This window comes from Muntiacus reevesi, chromosome 3 (assembly GCF_963930625.1).
Source record: "Muntiacus reevesi chromosome 3, mMunRee1.1, whole genome shotgun sequence".
Lineage (NCBI taxonomy): Eukaryota > Metazoa > Chordata > Mammalia > Artiodactyla > Cervidae > Muntiacus > Muntiacus reevesi.
Genome location: NC_089251.1, coordinates 94,241,834 through 94,263,045, shown reverse-complemented (window position 1 = coordinate 94,263,045; position 21,212 = coordinate 94,241,834). Strand labels below are relative to the sequence as shown.

The window sequence follows — 21,212 nt, the reverse complement described above, 5'->3', positions numbered from 1 at the left end:
GCTGGGCTGGAAGAAGCACAAGCTGGAATCCAGATTGCTGGGAGAAATATCAGTAACCTCAGATATGCAGGTGACACCACCCTTATGGCAGAAAGTGAAGAGGAACTAAAAAGCCTCTTGATGAAAGTGAAAGAAGAGGGTGAAAAAGTTGGCTTAAAGCTCAACATTCAGAAAACTAAGATCATGGCATCTGGTCCCATCACTTCATGGCAAATAGATGGGGAAACAGTGGAAACGGTGGCTGACTTCATTTTTTTGGCCCCAAAATCACTGCAGATGGTGATTGCAGCCATGAAAGTAAAAGATGCTTACTCCTTGGAAGGAAAGTTATGACCAACCTAGACAGCATATTAAAAAGCAGAGACATCACTTTGCCAACAAAGGTCCGTCTAGTCAAGACTATGGTTTTTCCAGTGGTCATGTATGGATGTGAAAGTTGGACTGTGAGGAAAGCTGAGCACCGAAGAATTGATGCTTTTGAACTGTGGTGTTGGAGAAGACTCTTGAGAGTCCCTTGGACTGCAAGGAGACCCAACCAGTCCATCCTAAAGGAGATCAGTCCTGAGTGTTCATTGGAAGGATTGATGTTGAAGCTGAAAATCCCATACTTTGGCCACTTTGGCGAAGAGTTGACTCATTGGAAAAGACCCTGATGCTGGGAGGGATTGAGGGCAGGAGGAGAAGGGGACAACAGAGGATGAGATGGCTGCAGGCATCACCGGCTTGATGGACATGTGTTTAAGTAAACTCTGGGAGTTGGTGATGGACAGGGAGGCCTGGCGTGCTGCGGTTCATGGGGTCGCAAAGAGTTGGACACGACTGAGTGACTGAACTGAACTGACCTGAGGGTCTAAAAAATGATGTTTTAGGAGTAAGTCATGTAAATAATTTTGAAGTCTCCTCTCTTTCATGTCTAGAAATAGATTTCCTGATGACATGCTTTCATGAACACTTTTTGCTTAAAGCTATTGAATGCGCGAGTTTCCCAGGTAGCCAGGTGGTAAAGAATCCACCTGCCAATGCAGGAAATGTGGGTTTGATCCCTGGGACAGGAATATTCCCTAGAGAAAGAAATGGCAACCCACTCCTGTATGCTTGCCTGGAGAATTCCATGGGCAGAGGAGCCTGGTGGGCTACAGTCTGTGGGGTCACAGAGTGGGACATGACTTAGCAACTAAACACAACAGCAATTAAATGTACTGTTAACATGTGAGATAAAAAGATGCGCAGTCGCTCCCACTCATCATCCACTTTGGAGCACAGAAGACACGGCCTTATTAGGAGGCAGGTGTGTTTCTGGGGCTGCATGGATGATGGGGAAGTTGGCAGGTCCTGACGTCCCTCTGCGTCTCCCACAGGTCCTGTACAACCTGTTCAAGTCTTTCTGCCAGATGAAGACCATCGAGACCGTTGACGTGTTTGCTGGCATCGCGAACTTCTTCGTCGTGGGGATCGGTGGGGTGCTGATCGGCATTTTCCTGGGCTTTATAGCGGCGTTTACCACGCGCTTCACACACAACATCCGCGTGATCGAGCCACTCTTCGTCTTCCTCTACAGCTACCTGTCCTACATCACGGCTGAGATGTTCCATCTCTCAGGCATCATGGCGTAAGTATTTGACTCATGCACATGATGGCATTTCGTGGAATTCATGAGTTTGGAGCTGTGTGTGTTACATGTTATGTAAAAAGAGTAGATGTTCTTGAATTCTTTTAAGAAAAAATTAAAAGTAGATTTTGCTTACTTTATGCTTCAAAGAAATGAAAGTATGTGTCAGCCAGATTTGTACTAAAGTGATCCAGTGCTGACATGGAACAGTACTTACAAGTGAACTCTTGGGTCTCATGAAATATGATGAGAAAGTGTTGGGGTGGGTGGTGAGGCACCAAGAATTTTCTGAGTTTGATGACCATTTAGTGTTGCCCAGGTCAGCTTACTCCAACAAGGTTGTTTTCCAAGCTGAGTCTGGAGTTCTGCAATTGCTTCTGTATATTCATTTGAACAACATTAGTAGTAGAAAACCTTCACTCTGTATGATATATTCGATTTGAGGTTGTAACTTTACATCATTCAAAGCAAAACACAATGAATAAGGCACGCCATCATGGCCTTTGAACTGAAAGAAGTATGGTTATAAAACAAGAGTGGATAGTTAGTTATCCACTATCCACTAGTTAGTGTTTCACCCACTAACTGATTCAGAAGGATGGTCTCAAAAAGCTCTACAAGTAGCTGAAGAATGGTTACATTTGGGCCCAATGTTAGCTTATTAGGAGTGTCACTTTGACAGAGTTTACTTGTTGGGTGTGGGTGTTTTGCAGCTTCCAAAAATAAGCCTATTATATTATGGCCATAACTTGTAGAGGGCCAGTGAGAAATGCTTTGTAATAGAATGCCTTTAAAGGTTTTAATTTTGATGAATATTTATTTACAGCTTAACACATGCCAGAATCTCTACTGGGGTCTGCTATCCATGTTTAGGGTTTGTGTTGTAAACATGGGCCTAGTTCTTCTTGGAGTTTTCTTTTGCAGTCTGATTTCGGTGATGCTTTGAATATGGACTGTTTATTTTCTGCCCATATCACCACTTTTGTAGCAGAAGCAGTGAGGTTCGTCTTTCTCCACAAGGAGAGTGGAACCCTCTGTAATGAAAGCCATGCATTAGGAAGTTGTGTGATGTTCTGTATCCCAGGGAACCTAAATAAAGCACCAAACTAATCCAGTCTGACCCAGTAATGAAAGGGGCAGCGTCTTCCTGGTGGCTATTCATATCATTTGTATGACCTCCAGTGTCTTCACTGTTCTTTGACTCGTGTCATTGAAACTGTCCGATCAGCTGGTGACAAGGTCTCTGCAAAGATTACAGGGCTGGGACTTTGCATCTAATTTCCCAGCAGTGTTCTTGCAATGGTTGGTGTAAGAACCTTGAATATATTTTGACCCTTGTTGTTGTTTAGTTCCTCAGTCCTGTCTGACTGTATTCCAACCTCATGGACCATAACCCACCAGGCTCCTCTGTCCATGGGATTCTCCAGGCAAGCATACTGGAATGGTTGCTGTTTCCTTCTCCAGGGCATATTCCCAGCCCAGGGATTGAACCTGCATCTCCTGCAATGGCAGGTGGATTGTTTACCACTGACCTACCAGGGAAGCCCTCATTTTGACCCTGGGCATATGTAAAAGTTCTAGAACATCCACGGAGCTATCTGAATATGCTTGTCAACTTTCCTGATGTTCAAAGCAGCAACTGATATGGGAAGATCCTGAGTGTGGAGGGGGGACAGGTGAAGTGCTAATAGGGGCAGAGTCCTGGTACATCTCTGCTTAGCCGTGTCTGGGCTGGAGTTCACAGAACTCAGAAGGCTGGTGATGCCCCAGGTACCTGACCTTCTGCGAGGGTGGGATCAGTGCTTTACTTGCTCTGGGAACTAGGATCTTAGGGACAAATTAGGGCCACATCACACTTCCCAAGTGTTCAGGAGAGTTTTATATTCAGACACTAAGAGTTAGTTAGTTTCTTGTTTTCTAACTTTCTGATACCTTCCTGCTCATTCTATACTGGGATAAGTCATTGAAACAGGCAAGGTGCATACTTGTGAATGTCTGTGCATGTGTGTTTCAGAGTACATTTCCAATGCTCTGGAGCTGAAGTTAATGAAAAGTTTCTAGTCTCTTAAACCTGAACCTTCACATTGCCATAGCATGGGACCCTTGAGAACCATAGCTTTATTGCTGGGGATGGAGAAGGGACTTATAGCATTGATTTTGGAAATTCATGTCTTTGTTCATGTGTCTTGAACTTTATGTTCAGAAAACTGCTCAGGGATAATTCCCATTGTCCCCCTTACCCAAGAACACTAACAGATGCTTAATGTAATTCCTCCAATCGGATCCATAGGACTGTGAACTGAGCTGGTACTGTTCACCCTCGTGAACATCACCCCTTTCTGGTCCTCTCCTTGTACCCTTGCGTTGCTTTGGGATCCAGCCAGTGGGATACTGAAAACCCACTGTCCCGAGGAGGGAATGTTTTGTTCCCATGGCAGCCAGCAGCCCGCCAGGCAATTACTGACTTCTTCTTGCTGTGCTCTAAGAATTTCAGAAAATGTAGAGTCCTCCTTTCGATATGGCAGTGGGTACCCAATATTCTTGTTTTGTTTTCATGTATTAATAATTCCTTAGTCTTTCTTTTTTAGAGGACATTTAAAATACTTTTGGGCTTCTCTGGTGGCTTAGAAGGTAAAGACTCCGTCTGCAGTGCGGGAGACCTGGGTTCTATCTCTGGGTTGGGAAGATCCAGTGTGGCAACCCCCTCCAGTATTCTTGCCTGGAGAATCCCCATGGACAGGGGAGCCTGGCAGGTTACAGTCCACGGGGTCGCAGAGTCAGACACAACTGAGCAATTAAGCACAAGCACACACAAAATATTTTTGATCTGTTGTTTCAGTTATGTTAGCAAATTATTGCAAAGAAAGTAGGAGATGTTAATGACCAGTTCCATCTTATGAATATTCATCAAATATCCTGAATATTCATTGGAAGGACTGATGCTGAAGCTGAAGTGGCCACCTGATGAGAAGAGTTGACTCACTGAAAAAGACCCTGATGCTGGGAAAGACTGAGGGCAGGAGGAGTAGGGGACGACAGAGGATGAGATGATTGGGTGGCATCACCGACTCAATGGACATGGTTTTGAACAAACTCCAGGAGGTAGTGAAGGGCAGGGAAGCCTGGTGGGCTGCAGTCCATGAGGTTGCAAAGAGTCGGACACGACTTAGCAACTGAACAACAGCAAATCTTACGAATGAGCAAACTGAGGCCCTGGTGGGCAGAATCCTTGGCTGTAGGGTGAGGCCTGGGCCCTGCATCTCCAGGTGTCAGGCCCACCCAGGGTATGTCCACTAAAATAAAAACTAAAAATGAGCACCTTTCCATGACATTTGTTTGTTTTTGTCTGTGCTGGGTTTTCATTGCGGTGGGAGCTTAGTTGCCCATGGCACGTGGGATCTTCGTTCCCCAACCAGGGATCAAGCCTGCATCTCCTGCATTGGAAGGCGGATTCTTAACCACTAGACCACCAGAGAAGTCCTCTCCGTGACATTTTAAAACGAGACTTTAACAAGAATTTCCAGAGTGATAGGCTCAGGGATGAAGTCAAGTGTTGGGCTGATGTCCCCGGACTGTGGCGGTCACCGCTGAGGTGTGAAGGTCATGTTCCCTTTCCTTCCTGTTTTCCTTTGTACGAGTTGGTGACTGTCATCTACTGAAAACTTGGAGAACAATAAGAAACCGTGCTTTTGCTTGCCATGTTGTGGCTTCTCTCTTGGTTCCTCCTGGTGATGGTTTGCCCACCAGTTGTAAGCAGTTAGAAGACCATCTCTTCGGGATGCAATTATTTGGGGCTTCTCTGATGGCTCAGGGTAAAGAATCTGCCTGCCAGTGCAGGAGACACAGGTTCCATCCCTGGTCCGGGAAGATCCCACATGCCATGGAGCAGCTACACCCATGCACCACAACTATTGAGCCTGTGCTCTAGAGCCTGGGAGCTGTAACTATTGAAGACCGTGTGTGCCCAGAGCTCATGCTCCACAATAAAAGAAGTTGTCACAAGGAGAAGCCTGCGCACGGCAACTAGAGAGTAGCTCCTGCTCATCACAAGTAGAGAAAAGCCAATGCAGCAACAAAGACCCAGTGCAGTAAAAAAAAGAAATAAATAGATAGATAGATATGCAAGGTAGAGTCTCGTTTCTAACATCATTAAGTCAAGATGAACAAAGAAGCACTTGCTGTACAGACTATCAATGATTATAAAGATCCAAAATGTAACCAGCAAAGCTACTAACCGTTTCTAAGGCAGGTACCAGCCCTGGCCTCTGGTATACAGGCTTCTCTTGAAGTTTCCCAAAATACCTCACCCCTATGGCCACTGCCCCAAAGAGCAGTCCCAGGGAAGCCCTGGTGCATGTGACATGGACTGTGTCGTAAGAATGAGTAAGAACCCGGTTTTAACTTGAAGAGAAAATTCTTTAGACTTTGATGCTTGGAGTTTTCATGAACATGCTTTCTGAAGAGCCTCGAGGTCTAAAGGCTGCAGTTGCTCCAGTTGAGGAGTCTTTTTTTCCAAAATCAGCAAATGGCGTTTGTGATGGGAGTTCCTCTGATGGGGCAGGTGGGGAGGGAGATGAAGTATTAAGAGGCTGAGAGCAAGCCTTGTTTGTTCTGCTGGGTGAATCCCTGCCACACCGTGCACCCATCCTCAGAGACAGAGTATCCTGTTTACATCAACACATTGAATCATGAAGAACCCATTGAATCTCAAAAAACAACCCACTGAATCACAAAGAACAGTTGAAGGAAGGAGAGATGGACCGTAACACAGGCTTCCATCTATGGCTCTGGGTCTCCTGCTCTGTTCACTCTCTTTTTGTACCTTATGTTGTCTAGGCAAATAAAAGCTTTATTTTTGATGATGCTTTTTGTACCTTCACTTATATCTTTGACTGATCCAAACAGACCTCGTTAAAATCTTAGGTATTTTTTTGATATTGAGCTTCATGAGCTGTTTGTATATTTTGGAGATTGACCCTTTGTCAGTTGCTTCATTTGCAAATATTTTCTCCCATTCTGAGGGTTTTTTGTCTCATTTATGTTTTTCTTTGTTATGTGAAAATTTTAAATTTAATTAGGTCCAATTTGTTTATTTTTGTTTGTATTTTCATTACTCTAAGAAGTGGGTCAGAAAAAGATCTTGCAGTGATTTATGTTGGAGAGTGTTCTTCCTATGTTTTTCCTGTAAGAATTTTATAGTATCCAGTCTTACATTTAGATCTTTAATCCATTTTGAGTTTATTTTTGTGTATGGTATAAGGAGTGTTCTAATTTCATTCTTTTACATGTAACTGTTCAGTTTTCCCAGCACCACTTATTGAAGAGTCTGTCTGTTCCACTGTATATTCTTGTCCCTTTGTCATAGATTAGATGACTATACTCCGATTAAAAAAGAAATACATATATAAGTATATAACTGAGTCAGTTTGCTATACACCTGAAACATTGTAAATCAACTTCAATTAAAAATATAAATTAAAAATTAAAAAAAAAGTCATATGTTACCACCTCTATCACTAAATGGAGTGGAGGAGTTGGGGAGGGGAGGAAGATAGTAGAATGAGGCAGGAAATTAGTTAAATAATAGAGAAATAAATCATATCTCCCCTAATTTTCTGGCCCTGTTCAAGAAAAAAAGTGAAAAAGAAACAAACAAAACTGCATTATTATTTTTAAATGGTGACTCACCTATCTTCTGTTTTATTTTGTATAACTTTCCCTCACCTACATGGCAAAACTAGAAAATGCAGGGAGGAATTTGAAATTATAACCCATTTTTTTCCTAAATTTACTGAGATGTAATGGGCACTATATAAATTTAAGGTGTCAAATGTGATGATTAGATAATAGGTGTGTATTGCAGAATGATCACCACTGTGAAGTTAACTGACATATTCATCGCCTCACATAGTTACCCATCCTTGTATGTGTGTAGTGAGAACTTTCAAGTGCACAATACAGCATTATTAACTGCCCAAATGTACCATTCTATGCAGGATTGTCCAGTCACCATATGGCCCCTTAGATCCCAGAGTTCTTATCTTATAATTGGAAATTTATAGCCTATGAGCAATTTTCACCTTTTTCCCTTACACCCCCTCCAAACCCTTGGCAACCACCAATGGACACTCTGTTTCTGTGGCTTTGCTTTTTTTTTTTTTTTAAGATTCGAGATGTGAGTGAAATAATATACTATTTGCCCAAAGTATGTAAATTCACCCAAAATAGTGTTTTTTATTTTAAAAAAAAATGGCAAAAGGAGAAGGGAGCATCAGAGGATGATATAGTTAGATAGCATTGGCGATTCAATGGCCATGAACTTGATCAAACACTTGGAGACAGGAGGACAGAGGAGCCTGGGGTGATATAGTCCATGGGGTCACAAAGAGTCAGATATGACTTAGCGACTGAACAACAACAAAAACAGCAAACTGCAAGTGATTTGGGAAATTATTTTCACTTATTTTTATGGTTTAAGCTTTTAATTAACTAGCTCCAGCTGGTGAGCTCCAGTGTTTGCTTGGTTTTTTTTGAAGGAGGAAGAAAACTGGTGGACTGTCCCTTTTTTTCCCCTGGGTGTTGTCCAGTGCTGTGGTCACTGTGGCTTTTGAGCACTTAAAATGTGGTCATTCTAACTTGAGGTGGGCTCTAAGTATAAAATATATACCGGATTTTTAAGATTTAGTCAGAAGAGACTAGAGTATCTCATTAATGCTTTTTATCTTTCTTGTTTGCATGTTGAAATGAAAATGTGTTAGATCTGTTGGATTAAATAAATACATTATGAAAGTTGCCTTCACTGGTTTACTGTTATGTTTTTAACTATGGCCACTAGGAAATTGAAGATTACTTATGTAGCTCTGTTAGCTTTGTTCCATAGCATTCACTTAGTTTTTTTTTTTAATTTGCATTTAGAGATTTTATTACATATTCTTTTTTAAATGTATTTATTTTTTTAAATGGAAGATAATTTACAATACTGTGATGGTTTTGGCCATACATCAATATGAGTCAGCCATAGGCATATATGGGCTTCCTTGGTGGCTCAGCTGGTAAAGAATCTGCCTGCAATGTGGGAGACCTGGGTTTGATCCCTGGGTTGGGAAGATCCTCTGGAGAAGGGAACGGCTACCCACTCTAGTATTCTGGCCTGGAGAACTCCATGGACTGTATAGGCCATGGGGTCACAAAGAGTCGGACATAACTGACTTTCACATAGGCATTCGTGTGTCCCCTCCATCTGCAGCAAAGGAGACACAGAGGTGAAGGACAGACTTCTGGACTCAGTGGGAGGAGAGGGTGGGATGATTTGAGAGAATGGCATTGGAACATACACATTACCAGTGTTAGTTTTGCTACTTGGATATTTAAAGATTTTTTCCAATGTGCTTTCTTCCCTTTGATAAAGTAAAAGAAAGAAAAATGAGGGTGTGAAAAAAATGGGAAAAATAGAGCTGATGTGCAATTTCCCCATCAATGGTAGCTGTGTGGTTTATAAAGAACCTTTCTTTCAGAATAGGGAGATCAGAAAGGAAGGGGAAGATCACTGAAGGGAGAGTGGAGGGTTCTTCTGAGGCAGCTTGAGATGATTAAGAAGTCAAATTTAAGCCACCATAAAAAATGAAAACTGTTGCCCCAAACCTGCATTTAGGGGTTTTGCTATGTTGTTGTCCAGTCACCCAGCCGTGTCCAACTCTTTGCGACCTCATGGACTACAGCACACCAGGCTCCCCCGTCCTTCGCTACTGGAGAAGAGAAAGGCAAACCACTCTAGCATTCATGCCTCAAGAACCCCAAGAACAGTGTGAAGAGCGGTTTTGATATAAACACCTTCAACATCTAGCTCAGTGGTGGGATTCTCTCTGAGCAAAAGTTGTCGCTCCTACAGACATGGGCTTCCCAGGTAGCCCAGTGGTAAAGAATATACTCCTAATGCAGGAGCGATAGTGAGACCCAGGTTTGATCCCTGGGTTGAGAAGATCCCCTGGAGGAGGGTAAGGCAACCTACTCCAGTATTCTTGTCTGGAAAATTCCATGGACAGAGGAGCCTGGGGAGGTGGGGGGGAGGCTATAGTCCATGGGGTCACAAAAGAAGTGGACACAACTGAGCATGCACACGCATGCACACACACACATAATACAGGGATGAACAAAATCCTTTAAAACAGATTTCCTATGTTTGGAGATTTCATGTTTTTCATGAACTAAAATTGAAAACTTATCTGATATGTAATATTCAGAATAATACATTTTCTCACCCCATTTTCTTAGAGGTAAAACAACGCTTCAAGGACTATTTTAATCTCTGTTTTTGTCTGTATTTGTTCTGTAGACTAAGATCAATAGCACCTGTATATTGTGGTCTGTATGGGAAATGCAGTTTACTTATGCAGTCCGTGAAATTTCAATTACATGAGTCCTGTGTGGTTCAGTCACACAGTTTGTAATTAGGTGTTTTAAGGTATGTTAAGAATTCAAGAAATAGTGTATGCGGTATTTCATAGTAATAGTTAAAAAACAGAGAACAACAATTTAAAATAGCTCCCATAATAAATGTTACCAGAGAGCGTTTTCTTTTGTGAACAATACTTTATGGATTTCTATTTAAGACCAAATGAATAAAGTAATATAATTTGGGGCCTTTCTCACCCAAGGTTTGTGGTGTGGTGGCTTCTGAAGTGGGTCATTTTCAAGGAGCCTTATTCTAGGTAGACTCAAAAAAGATTTGATTTTGGTGGAGGCAAAAACAAAACAAAAAACCTAAGTAAAATAAAGTACGACATTGTTGCAGATGATCAGGGATAGATTTTTAAAGCTACTCCCCATCTCCTAAAATGTTTTTGGAATCTTGTGTTTATCAGTTGTACTGAAGGAATAATAATTTTAGTTTATATGAAACACAAACATAAAAGTTAAATTTCTGAGGAAGAATTAGTTTGCATAGTCAACCCAATAAATACTGTATTTAAGCAGCCTGTGAAAACCCATGCATTACCTTCTCAGAATGACATTTACCTAAAAGACAGACGGTGGATAATTTTGGGGCTATTCTTTAGGACCAATCCTGCCACTGCTCTTCTCAGTGAGTGAAGCTAATCGAGAGGTTTAGGCTGGGTTGAGAATTCTTAGACAGGAAAATATCTAGTATTTTCCTGGTAAATTTAAGTTTCATGAAACTGTAGCAGTTTGTTGAATTAAGAACTGATTCCCTGAGATCTACTTGAAGAATGGATCTTTTTGCGTAGTGAAAGGAAAGGTTGGCATAGTGAAAGAGTGTGGAGGACAGAGGAGCCTGGCATGCTGCAGTCCATGGTGTCACAAATAGTCGGTCATGACTGAATACCTAAACAGTTTTCACATAACTGGATAATACTGACTGTGCCACCCCTTTGCTTTTTCCAGCTGTTTTGTCTTGTCTTTATCTGAAAATGATTATATTGCTTCAGGTCTATGCTTCATGGAGATTGTAGAAAATAACTTGATTCGTTGATCAAGTCATCGCTGGATTGCTCTTGGTCTAGAGCTTAACAATTTTTTTTTTTTGTCTGTGCTGAGTCTTCTTGCATGGGCTTTCTCTAGCGCTGCGATCGGGGGCTCCTCTCTAGATGTGGTGCACAAGCTTCTCGTCGCGGTGGCTGCTCTTGTTGCAGGCCACAGGCTCTCGAGCACGCAGGCTTCGGTAGCTGTGACTCCCGGGCCCTCGAGCACACACTCAGTAGTTGTGGTGCATGGGCTTAGTTGCCCTGAGGCATTTGGGATCTTCCCTGATCAGAGATCAAACGCGCATCTCCCGCGTTGGCAGGTGAATTCTTCACCACTGAGCCACCAGGGAAGCCCTAGAGCTTACAATTTCAAGTTGCATTTTCCTCTTTCAAACTCTCGAGTCTGAGACTTGCTATAAGTCTATGTAGGCCAAGGTGCAAAACAAGGTTATAATCAGAAATGTAAATATGATATAATGGCTGAGAAATAATTCCCATTTCTGTTTTCCTTAAAAGGGATGGCACAATCAGTATTATCCAGTTATGTGCACCACATCTAGAAAACTCATAGTGAAACGCAGTGTACAGGGACCACTCACTTCACACTTTTGAGTATGACAGCTTTGAACACATGATTAAAGTCACATTTTCATTCCTTTCATGAGAGCATTAGACCAGGGAATTCAGCTATGGGTGTGGATCCAACTTCCAAAACCAGTTATTGTTTACTTGCTAAGTCATGTCTGACTCTTTGAAAGCCCACGGACCTCAGCCTACCAGGCTCCTCTATTCATGGGATTTCCCAGGCAGGAATACTGGAGTGGGTTGCCATTTTCTTCTCCAGGGATCTTCCCGACCCAGGGATCAAACCTGTGTCTCCTGCATTACGGGCAGATTCTTTACTGCTGAGCCACCAAGGAAGCTCTGTAAGCAGGAGCCCAGCTAAAACAATAGAGGGAGGCTCTGGGTTAGTAAAGCCAGAGTGTTAGTTGCTAAGTCTTGTCTGACTCTTTGCAACCCTATGGACTGTGTTAGCCCATCGGGCTCCTCTGTCCATGGAATTCCCCAGGCAAGAATACTGGAGTGTGTTGTCATTCCCTGCTCCAGGGGATCTTCCCTGACCCAGGGATCCAACCTGGGTCTCTCGCACATGCAGACAGATTTTTTTTTACCTTTTGAGCCACCAGGCAAACTCCAAATCAAAGCAGGTTCCACCATAAAGGGGGAATGTATTGCCTCATATAAATAAATTCTTGTAGGTCTGGCCTTGGTGTGATGGTAATGGAGACTCCAGGTCACCTGGCCACCTGGACAGTCTTTCTCCTTCAGTTTTGTCTTTCTCCATGTGATGACTACCTTCTCATCAAACCAGGGTCACAGACTTTGGGCTTTCTGTCTCTACAACCTTGTCCCTATAAACAGAGATCTACCCTGCCAGCCCCAGGCAGAAGAAATTTTGAGGGAAAGACTGTGATTGGCCCAGGGATTTGGAGAACTGTGATTGGTTCAGCCTGTGTCTCATGACCAGCTGACAGTATGAGAAATAGAGTCTGTTAGCAGAAGAAAGCAGTGAGAGTAAAACCCACTGGGAGAGATGGCCATTTCCATCTGTGTCGATTATACGTCGTTAAGGGAAGCTCAATCCTTGATAATAAAACATATAAATAATACAGTGGGGGTGGGGCTGGTGATACTGCATTGAAGCCTCAGTGATGAAGAGAAGGGAATTCTGGGGAGAGACAGAGGCTCCCAGGTGAAGCGCCCACCTACACATAAGAACTGAGTCTAGGGTGATAAGAGAGGCACATGTCTACTTTTCTTTTTTATTGAAGTGTAGTTGATTTGCAATGTTATGTTAGTTTCTACTGTACAGTGAAGTGACTCAGTTATACATATATACATATTTCAGTTATCTATATATATATATTTATTTCCTTTCAGGTTCTTTTCCATTATGGTTTATTACAGGATATTGAATATGGTCCCCTGTGCTATACAGTCGGACCTTATTATTTATCCATCCTATATATGATGGTTCGCATCTGGTAATCCCAACCTCTTCATATGATCATCTCTAGATCCATCCATGTCGCTGCAGATGGCATTAGTTCATTCTTTTTTGTGGTTGAGCAGTATTCCATTATATATATGGACAACAGCTTATTTATCCATTCATCTGTTGATGGACATTTAGGTTGCTTCCATATCTAAGCTATTTATAGTCCAGCTTAATCATATACGACAGGACCTGGTTGTTTATCCATCCTATATATAAAAGTTTGCATCTGCGAATCCCAAACTCCCACTCTGTCCTTTTCCCGCCCCCAGCAGATGCCTAGTCTTGGCCTGTGTTGTTCTGTAGACACTCGGGAGCCTTTGGAAACTGTAAGCAGGGAGGTTACTCGCTCTTTTTTTTTGCTTTCTAGTGAATCCATGATTGGAGAGCTTCTAAACCCTTTTACACCATCCCTCAGGACACTGATAATGTTTGAATAATCCTCTGTATAATCAAAGCTGTGGTTTTTCCAGTAGTCATGTATGGATGTGAGAGTTGGACCATAAAGAAGTCTGAGCATTGAAGAAGAACTGATGTTTTCAAATTGTGGTGCTGGAGAAAACTCTGGAGAGTCCCCTGGACTGCAAGGAGATCAAGCCAGTCAATCCTAAAGGAAATCAAACCTGAATATTCATTGGAAGGACTGATGCTGAAGCTGAAGCTCCAATACTGTTGGCCACCTGGTGTGAAGAGCCAACTCATTGGAAAAGACCCTGATGCTGGGAAAGACTGAGGGCAGGAGGAAAAAGGGGCTTCAGAGGGTAAGATGGTTAGATAGCATCACTGACTCAATGGACATGAATTTGAGCAAACTCCAGGAGATAGTGAAGGACAGGGAAGCCTGACAATTGAACAACAACAAGAACTGCAGTGGAAGCTAGAAGGCAGGGCCTCAGGCTTGCTGGATGCCTAGGGATGAGGACTCTGTCCAGGCAGGAGGGTGGGAACGTGTGTTCAGCAGCAGAGCGAAGGTGCCTGCATGCTAGTCTAGGCAAGAGAAGGTGGGAATGCACACGCGGATGCAAATCATGAATATTGTGAGAAGGGAAGGGAAAACAGGTGGCAAAGCGTAATTAAATCCGCCACAGTCCTCACATCTCATGCGAACCCTTGTTTTCACTCTCCAATAGATCTTTAAATAACAGGATTCAAGTGTCAGCTCTTTTTCTCTTTCGTTTTTCCTCCTCTGAACCTTCTTCCTGGGCTCCCTTGGTTTCCTCAAACTCTGATGTATTTTGGAATCACCTGAGAAGGTTGCTATGGATACAGAATCCCAGGACCCCACCAGAGATTCTGAGTCCTTAGGTCTCAGATGGGGGTCTTGGCATTTGCGTTTTTTTCCAAGGACTACTCAGAATCATGTGGTCAACAAAGTATACTTTTAGAAATAATTCTCGGTTACTAGTGTGAGGAGCAGGAGGACTTCCAGAAAGTGGCAGCCTCCGATGAGGGTCTCAGTGCTCCCAGGTTAAATCCGGGGAACACTCTGCCTGTTCACTGGTGCAGGGTTGTCACATAGCAGCTGATTCTCATACCTGCCTGCAACCCTCTCCCAATGTCCACCAGGTGTTCTCCAGCTGGAAAACTTTAATTCCATCGTCGTGATCTTGGTCCAATCTTTGTCACTCATGCCTTCACCAGCAGTCCTCAACTAGAGTCAGTGGACACGCGGGTCCCTTGATGCCTTGTATTTCATATCATACTTTTGACAATGAGCTGTGGCCTCTTATGTGTTTTTGCACAAAACCATGATTGCTTTGTGTGTGTTAAGTCGCTGCGATCGTCTCTAACTCTTTGTGAGCCTATGGACCATGGCCCGCCGGGTTCCTCTGTCCGTGGGATTCTCCAGGCAAGAATACTGGAGGAGGTTGCCATTTCCTCCTCCAGGAGACCTTGACCCAGGGACCAAACTTTAGGAGCCAGAAAATGAACTATAAGTAATAGTTGAACACATCCAAAGGAGAAAAATACAAAAGATGTGGAAAATCCATGAAATGGACAAGAATTCATGAATACCAAACATCTATATTTGTTGGAATTCATTTCATTTTGAAATTTTAAGAAAGGTTGTTAGGTTGTTCAGTTTTTGTGGTTGGATATTTCTTTGCAAAACTTTTTTTTTTTTCTTTTCATTTCCTCATGTGTCAAACTCACTCTCTCTGGGTTGTCAGGTTTACTGGAAGAGGCGATCCGTTATATAGTAATTTGTGCCCTGGAATAATTAATTTACCTCACATGAGTGAGTACTTTATTCTGAGAACTTGCAGTGTACCCTGAGTCATCGCAGACCTGGCTTTAATCAGTGCAGAGAAAGCTTGTTAATTGTCCCTCGTCTTTGCTAATGCTTGGCTCTGATTAGTGAAGCAGGCTTTTATGTTTGATGAAGACTTTATGGAGAATATGCAACTGTTGTTTGGGCTGTCTTTTCCTGCAACTGAATCCATACATTTTAAGATCACACACAGACATGGCATGGACACCAGAGACTTTAGCAACATCCTTTCTATCAGTTCAATTCTAGTTCTAAACAGGTCTCCCAATGTTGCAACTGAAATTAGAGAACTGATCATTCTTGAAAGACATAAAAGCGTTTGTATTCATAAAGTGAATGAACTGAGTCATGGCTACACAATATGTAGGTAAAGACAGATAAGGTGTGTACGTATTTTATCTTCATAACCAGAAGTCTGCCTTCACCACCCACCATCTGTATGGATGCCTTTCTCTTTGGTTCTACAGTTGCCAACTGCGTAGTGAAGAATTCTGGGTCTCTATTAAGCTAGACTCAGCCAGCAGCTTCTTGGTGCCTCAGATAAAAGAATCCACCTGCAAGGCAGAAGATCTGGGTTGGTCCCTGGGTTGGGAAGATCCCCTGGAGAAGGAAATGGCAATCCAGTCCAATATTCTTGCCTGGGAAATCCCATGGAAAGAGGAGCCTACCCGGATACAATCCATGGGGCCGTAAAGAGTTGGACATGACTGAGTGGCTAACACTTTCACTTTCAGCCAGCAGCAGGTGAACATATACCTGGTACCACTGCGTGCAGGGAGCCAAGGTGGAGGAAGAAGGCCAACCCCTGCTTGAGAGTGTGCATGCTGGTGGAAAGGAAGTGAACATTGTTTCATTGACCACCAGGGTGGAGGCATGGAGTACAATAAAGGAAAAAACTGTTGGTTGGAGTTTTCTAGTCAGAAAATAGTCTGGTGACAGAATATCAGAATAGAAAGTCTGTTTTTTCCCTGAAGACTGTTGAGACAGTATTAGCTGGCCTGAAATTTTTCTATACTGCATTGAGAGTGGAACAGTGATGAAGAAAAAAAAATCTCAACTGCTGGTGAATCTAAAAACCACTAGTTATCGTGCTTTAGCTTCTCCATCTCTAAATTGGTAAAAATCACCCTGCAGTTATGTTAAACCCTAGTGTGGATTTAACAAACCAGAGGGCAGTGGTGAATTCTGTATGTACCTTCCCTCTATGTAGTCACATGGAATAGAACCTAACACCCATTCAAAGGTGGACCTGTTTGGGGAGATTATACGGACCAAGTGCTGCAGTGGATTTTGAAAACCAACAACCATTGTGGGAAAGAAGGTGACTCTAGTCTCTAGGTCGTGCCCATCCAGATCTGTCCTGCACATTACTTAAGATTTCTTTCTAAAATACAGATCTGTCGATGACACCCCATCATTCCCATGAATTGAGAGTACACTAACGAGGTGCCAGGCACTGTGATAAGCATTGATGACACTGTTTCCCCCATGAAGCTTCCAGCTGGGTTGTGGAGATAAACTTTAATTATATGGCTGAAGATATAATCTCATGTTTTCCCCTCCAGCCTATAGAATAGGCTTCTAAACATCACATATTCAATATAAGAGTGTCATGTGTCCTTGTTGTTGTTCAGTTGCTAAGTCATGTCTGACTCTGCGACCCCATGGACTGCAGCACACTAGACTTCCCTGTTCTTCACCATCTCCCAGAGTTGGCTCAAACTCATGTCCATTGAGTCAGTGATGCTATCAAAACATCTCATCCTCTGTTGCCCCCTTCTCCTCCTGCTTTCAATGTTTCCCAGCATCAGGGTCTTTTCCAATGATTTGGCTCTTCACATCAGGTGGCCAAAGAATTGGAGCTTCAGCTTCCATATCAATCCTTCCAATGAGTATTCAGGGTTGATTTCCTTTACGATTGACTGGTTGGATCTCCTTGCAGTCCAAGAGACTCTCCAGAGTTTTCTCCAACACCACAGTTCAAAAGCATCAATTCTTCTGTGCTCACCCTTCTTTATGGTCCAACCCTCACATCTGTACGTGAGTACCGGAAAAATCATAGCTTTGACTGTAGGGATCTTTATCAGCAAAGTGGTGTCTCTGCTTTTTCATACGCTGTCGAGGTTTGTCATGTGTGTGCCTCCCTAACTAGAGGGAGACTAGTGCTGCAATCCATGGGGTTGCAAACAGTCAGACACGACTGAGCAACAACAACAAAGCTCATTTGTAGTTTTGAGTACATAGGGTGGTATTGAAGGGGAGGTGGTTTGACTGGCTTAGAGCACCCTATGTCAAGAAAAGACCCCTGTTTGCAGTGAAATACCTCCTGTATTTTGTTTGAGAGGTTCTGTGCATTGACCTGTACGTGACAGACTAGAAAGTGACCTTTGGAACACTCATCCCCAGCCTGAACAGTGCATCCGTATCATAAAGATGTCCATGTTTCCCAAACGAGGGTGCGTGGGCCCTAGGTCTCTGGTTCCTGCCGAGGCTCTTTCTCACCCTGGAGGATCACACCTGTGCTGGTCGAGGCGGTGTTGAGTTACAGGGAGGTGTCTGGCAGACAGAAGCCTCACTCGGTGTCATGTTAAGGACACAAAGCAATGGAAAATGATCCTGTGAACATTCATGTAAAATTCATGGGTTTTTTTTTATTCCTACAGCATAGCTGTAGTTTTCAATAATTTCTGAATAGAAATTTTTGTTAAATCGCTCCCTGAATGAATTAAAGATTGCTTTTCGCCTGTGTGGTTTATATTTTTCCCAGTGAATGAATGTGAGCATGATCTCAGAGGGAAATAAATAACATGTTCACAAAACAACTTTCTTTAACCTCTTAAAAATCACTTCTTGAATGATAAAGAAAAAATCCAAATCCAGGAGGGACTGAGGGAAATAGGGTTAGTATGAGACAAGTAGGGGCTTCAATTCTATGTTGTTATTTAGTCGCTAAGTCGTGTGCTCCTCTTTGCAACCCTGTGGACTGTAGTCTGCTGTTCTCCTCTGTCCTTGGGATTTCCCAGGCAAGAATACTGGAGTGGGTTGCCGTTCCCTCCTCCAGAGAATCTTTCTGACCTAGAGATGGAACCCCACATCTTCTTCAGTGGTAGGCATGTTCTTTACCGCTGAGTCACTTGTGGCTTCTTCAATTCTGTAGCTGATGGTTTATTATTAAAAATGAAAGTGATTGGATACTTAGGTTGCTTCCACATCTTGGCCATTGTAAATAGTGCTGCAGTGAACACTTGGGTGTATCTTTTTGATTTGTGGTTTTCTCTCAATATATGCCTGGGAATGGGATTGTTGGGTCTTACGGCCACTCTATTGTTAGTTTTTTGAGGAACCTCCTTACTGTTGTCCATAGTGGCTACACTGATTTATGTTCCCCACAACAGGGTGGGAGTGTTCGCATTTCTCCACACCCTCTCCAGCATTTATTGTTTGTAAATTTTTTGATGATGTCCATTCTGATGGGTGTGAGATGATAACTTCATTGTAGTCTAGATTTGCATTTCTCTAGTAATTAGTGATGTTGAGCATCTTTTCATGTGCCTCTTGGCCATCTTTATGTTTTATTTACTCCAATAAAAATTTTTTTAAAAATGCTATACAACCAACAAGGACCTACTGTATAGCACAGGGAACTCTGCACAATATTATGTAACAACCTAAACGGGAAAAGAATTTGAAAAAGAAGATGTACACATATACGTATAGCTGAATCACTTTTTACACCTGAAACTGACACCACAATGTTAATCAATTCTACTCCAATACAAAATAGAAAGTTAAAAGAGCAGAGGTCAAGAAAAAGGAGCATAAAGAGCTCTGTGGTCCCAGAGTTTTGGAAATGTGGGGAAAACAAGCAAAACAGTTTCCTTCCTTTTAGAATTTTCAGAGCCTATGAATACATTTTGAATTTTCCAGAAGTGAATATAATAGATAAGCATTGGGTTGGTCTAAAAGTTCATGCAGATTTTTTTCCATGAGATGTTAACGGAAAAACTTGAACAAACTTTTGGGCCAACCCAATAGAAATGAGAACCAGAAGTAAGGCATCAGAGTCACAATGAGTGAGTAGGTCCAGGAGATTCAGGATGAGGGACAGAAGATGACTGGTGAGCAGACAAATGGTGAGGGGCACTGAGGATGTGCAAAGAGAAGTCCAGTGTGACCAGTTTCAAATTTAGGATTTTAGGCAACAGTGTAGCATTTGGGGCACTAGAAGAAAAAAGAAGATGGAACTGGCTTTATAGGAAGATAATGGGCTTTGAATTTATTAGGAGCTTGTTTTATTTGTGATGTTGGCAGACTAGCTGATGTACTGATGTCCACATCCAGAGACTTGAAAGCTGGGCAGAGCCAAGTTGGAGCCTTGGACATTGATGAAGACTTCCAGAAATAATAGGGTTTCCAAGGATGCAAATTACAGTCACTTAGAAAAATCAATCAATGATGTAGTTGTGGGTGGAAGGGTAGAGCCAGCCTCGTCAGCTACCTGCTGACTCATATTCTGATTGGGACCATTATCCTTTTTAAATAGAAGCTAATCTCTTCTTGCAGAATCACGGCTTGTGCGATGACCATGAATAAGTACGTGGAAGAGAACGTGTCTCAGAAATCCTACACGACGATCAAGTATTTCATGAAAATGCTAAGCAGCGTCAGCGAGACCCTGATCTTCATCTTTATGGGCGTGTCTACTGTGGGGAAGAATCACGAGTGGAACTGGGCCTTCGTCTGCTTCACCCTGGCCTTCTGCCTGATCTGGAGGGCACTGGGTAATAAGCACGTGTCTCCTCCATGGGCCTGGGAGTCTGGTACAGAAGCACTGGTCCTTTCTTTTTTTTCCTCTGCTTTGTGGTTGCTCTTGTTACTTCCCTTCATCTTAGGTTCTTGTTTTTCTTATCTTCTTCCTCCATCTCCTCCTCTTCCTCCTTATTCTCCATGTCCTCCTCCTCCTTCTTTCCCTGCATCCTGACATGTTCTTTTCTTCCTGGAGTATTTTTAAGCCTTTGCTTTAAGTGGAATTAACTGCTCTTGGTGTCTCTGATACCATGTTCTCACTCACTGTCTTGTAACAACACAGGTCCCAGAACCCAGTGATGTGAGCCAGGATAGGAAAGAGCTTCTTCTGAAATACAGAAGGTCCCCTGCGTGTGAAGTAATTTGGTTCAAAGAGCATGTTCATACTTCCAATTTGTTAGTAAGTCCAACAAAGTTAGCCTAGGTACCCAACTAATACAATCGGCTATATGGTACTGTCCTGTAATAGATTTATGATACTTTGCACACAAACAGTACTAATAAAAAAACTAACAAAGACAAAAAATAAAGAGAAGATTTTTAATCTTACTGTACCTTAAAAAGTACAGTAGCAACAGTACAGCTGCTGGCATCCAGGGGCTGGCATCAAGTGAACAGGCACGAAGAGTTACTTCCTGGAGGAAGGAGAGGAGGTGGGCGATGGTAGAGCTGAAGGATCGTCAGCAACAGGAGACAGAGGGCGAGCTGCAACTTCACTCATGCCTGACATTGATGGCACATGTTCTGGCTCCTTACTGTGTTCAATTCTGTGCACCCTCTCGAAAAAAGATTGTGTAGCGTCTAGGTGGTAGCTCTTTTTATCTCGTCATAGGTGACATCCTGGGCTTAAGATGAAGATACTATACTAGTGTACTCTACAGAGTTGCTGTTGTTTAGTGGCTCAGTCATGTCTGACTCTTTGTGACCCCATGAACTGTAGCCTGCCAGGTTCCTCTGTCCATGGGATGTCCTAGGCAAGAATACTGG

General features: G+C 42.8%; 1 protein-coding gene across 1 annotated transcript in view; it reads left to right on the top strand.

The window, feature by feature from the left end:
* SLC9A2 (solute carrier family 9 member A2) overlaps positions 1-21,212 on the top strand; it is an 85,145-nt gene that overhangs the window by 31,860 nt on the left and 32,073 nt on the right. The window contains exons 3-4 of the mRNA XM_065929658.1: positions 1,359-1,609; positions 19,983-20,200. Of these exons, the coding sequence (XP_065785730.1) occupies positions 1,359-1,609; positions 19,983-20,200 (469 nt within the window). The remainder of the gene's footprint in view (positions 1-1,358; positions 1,610-19,982; positions 20,201-21,212) is intronic.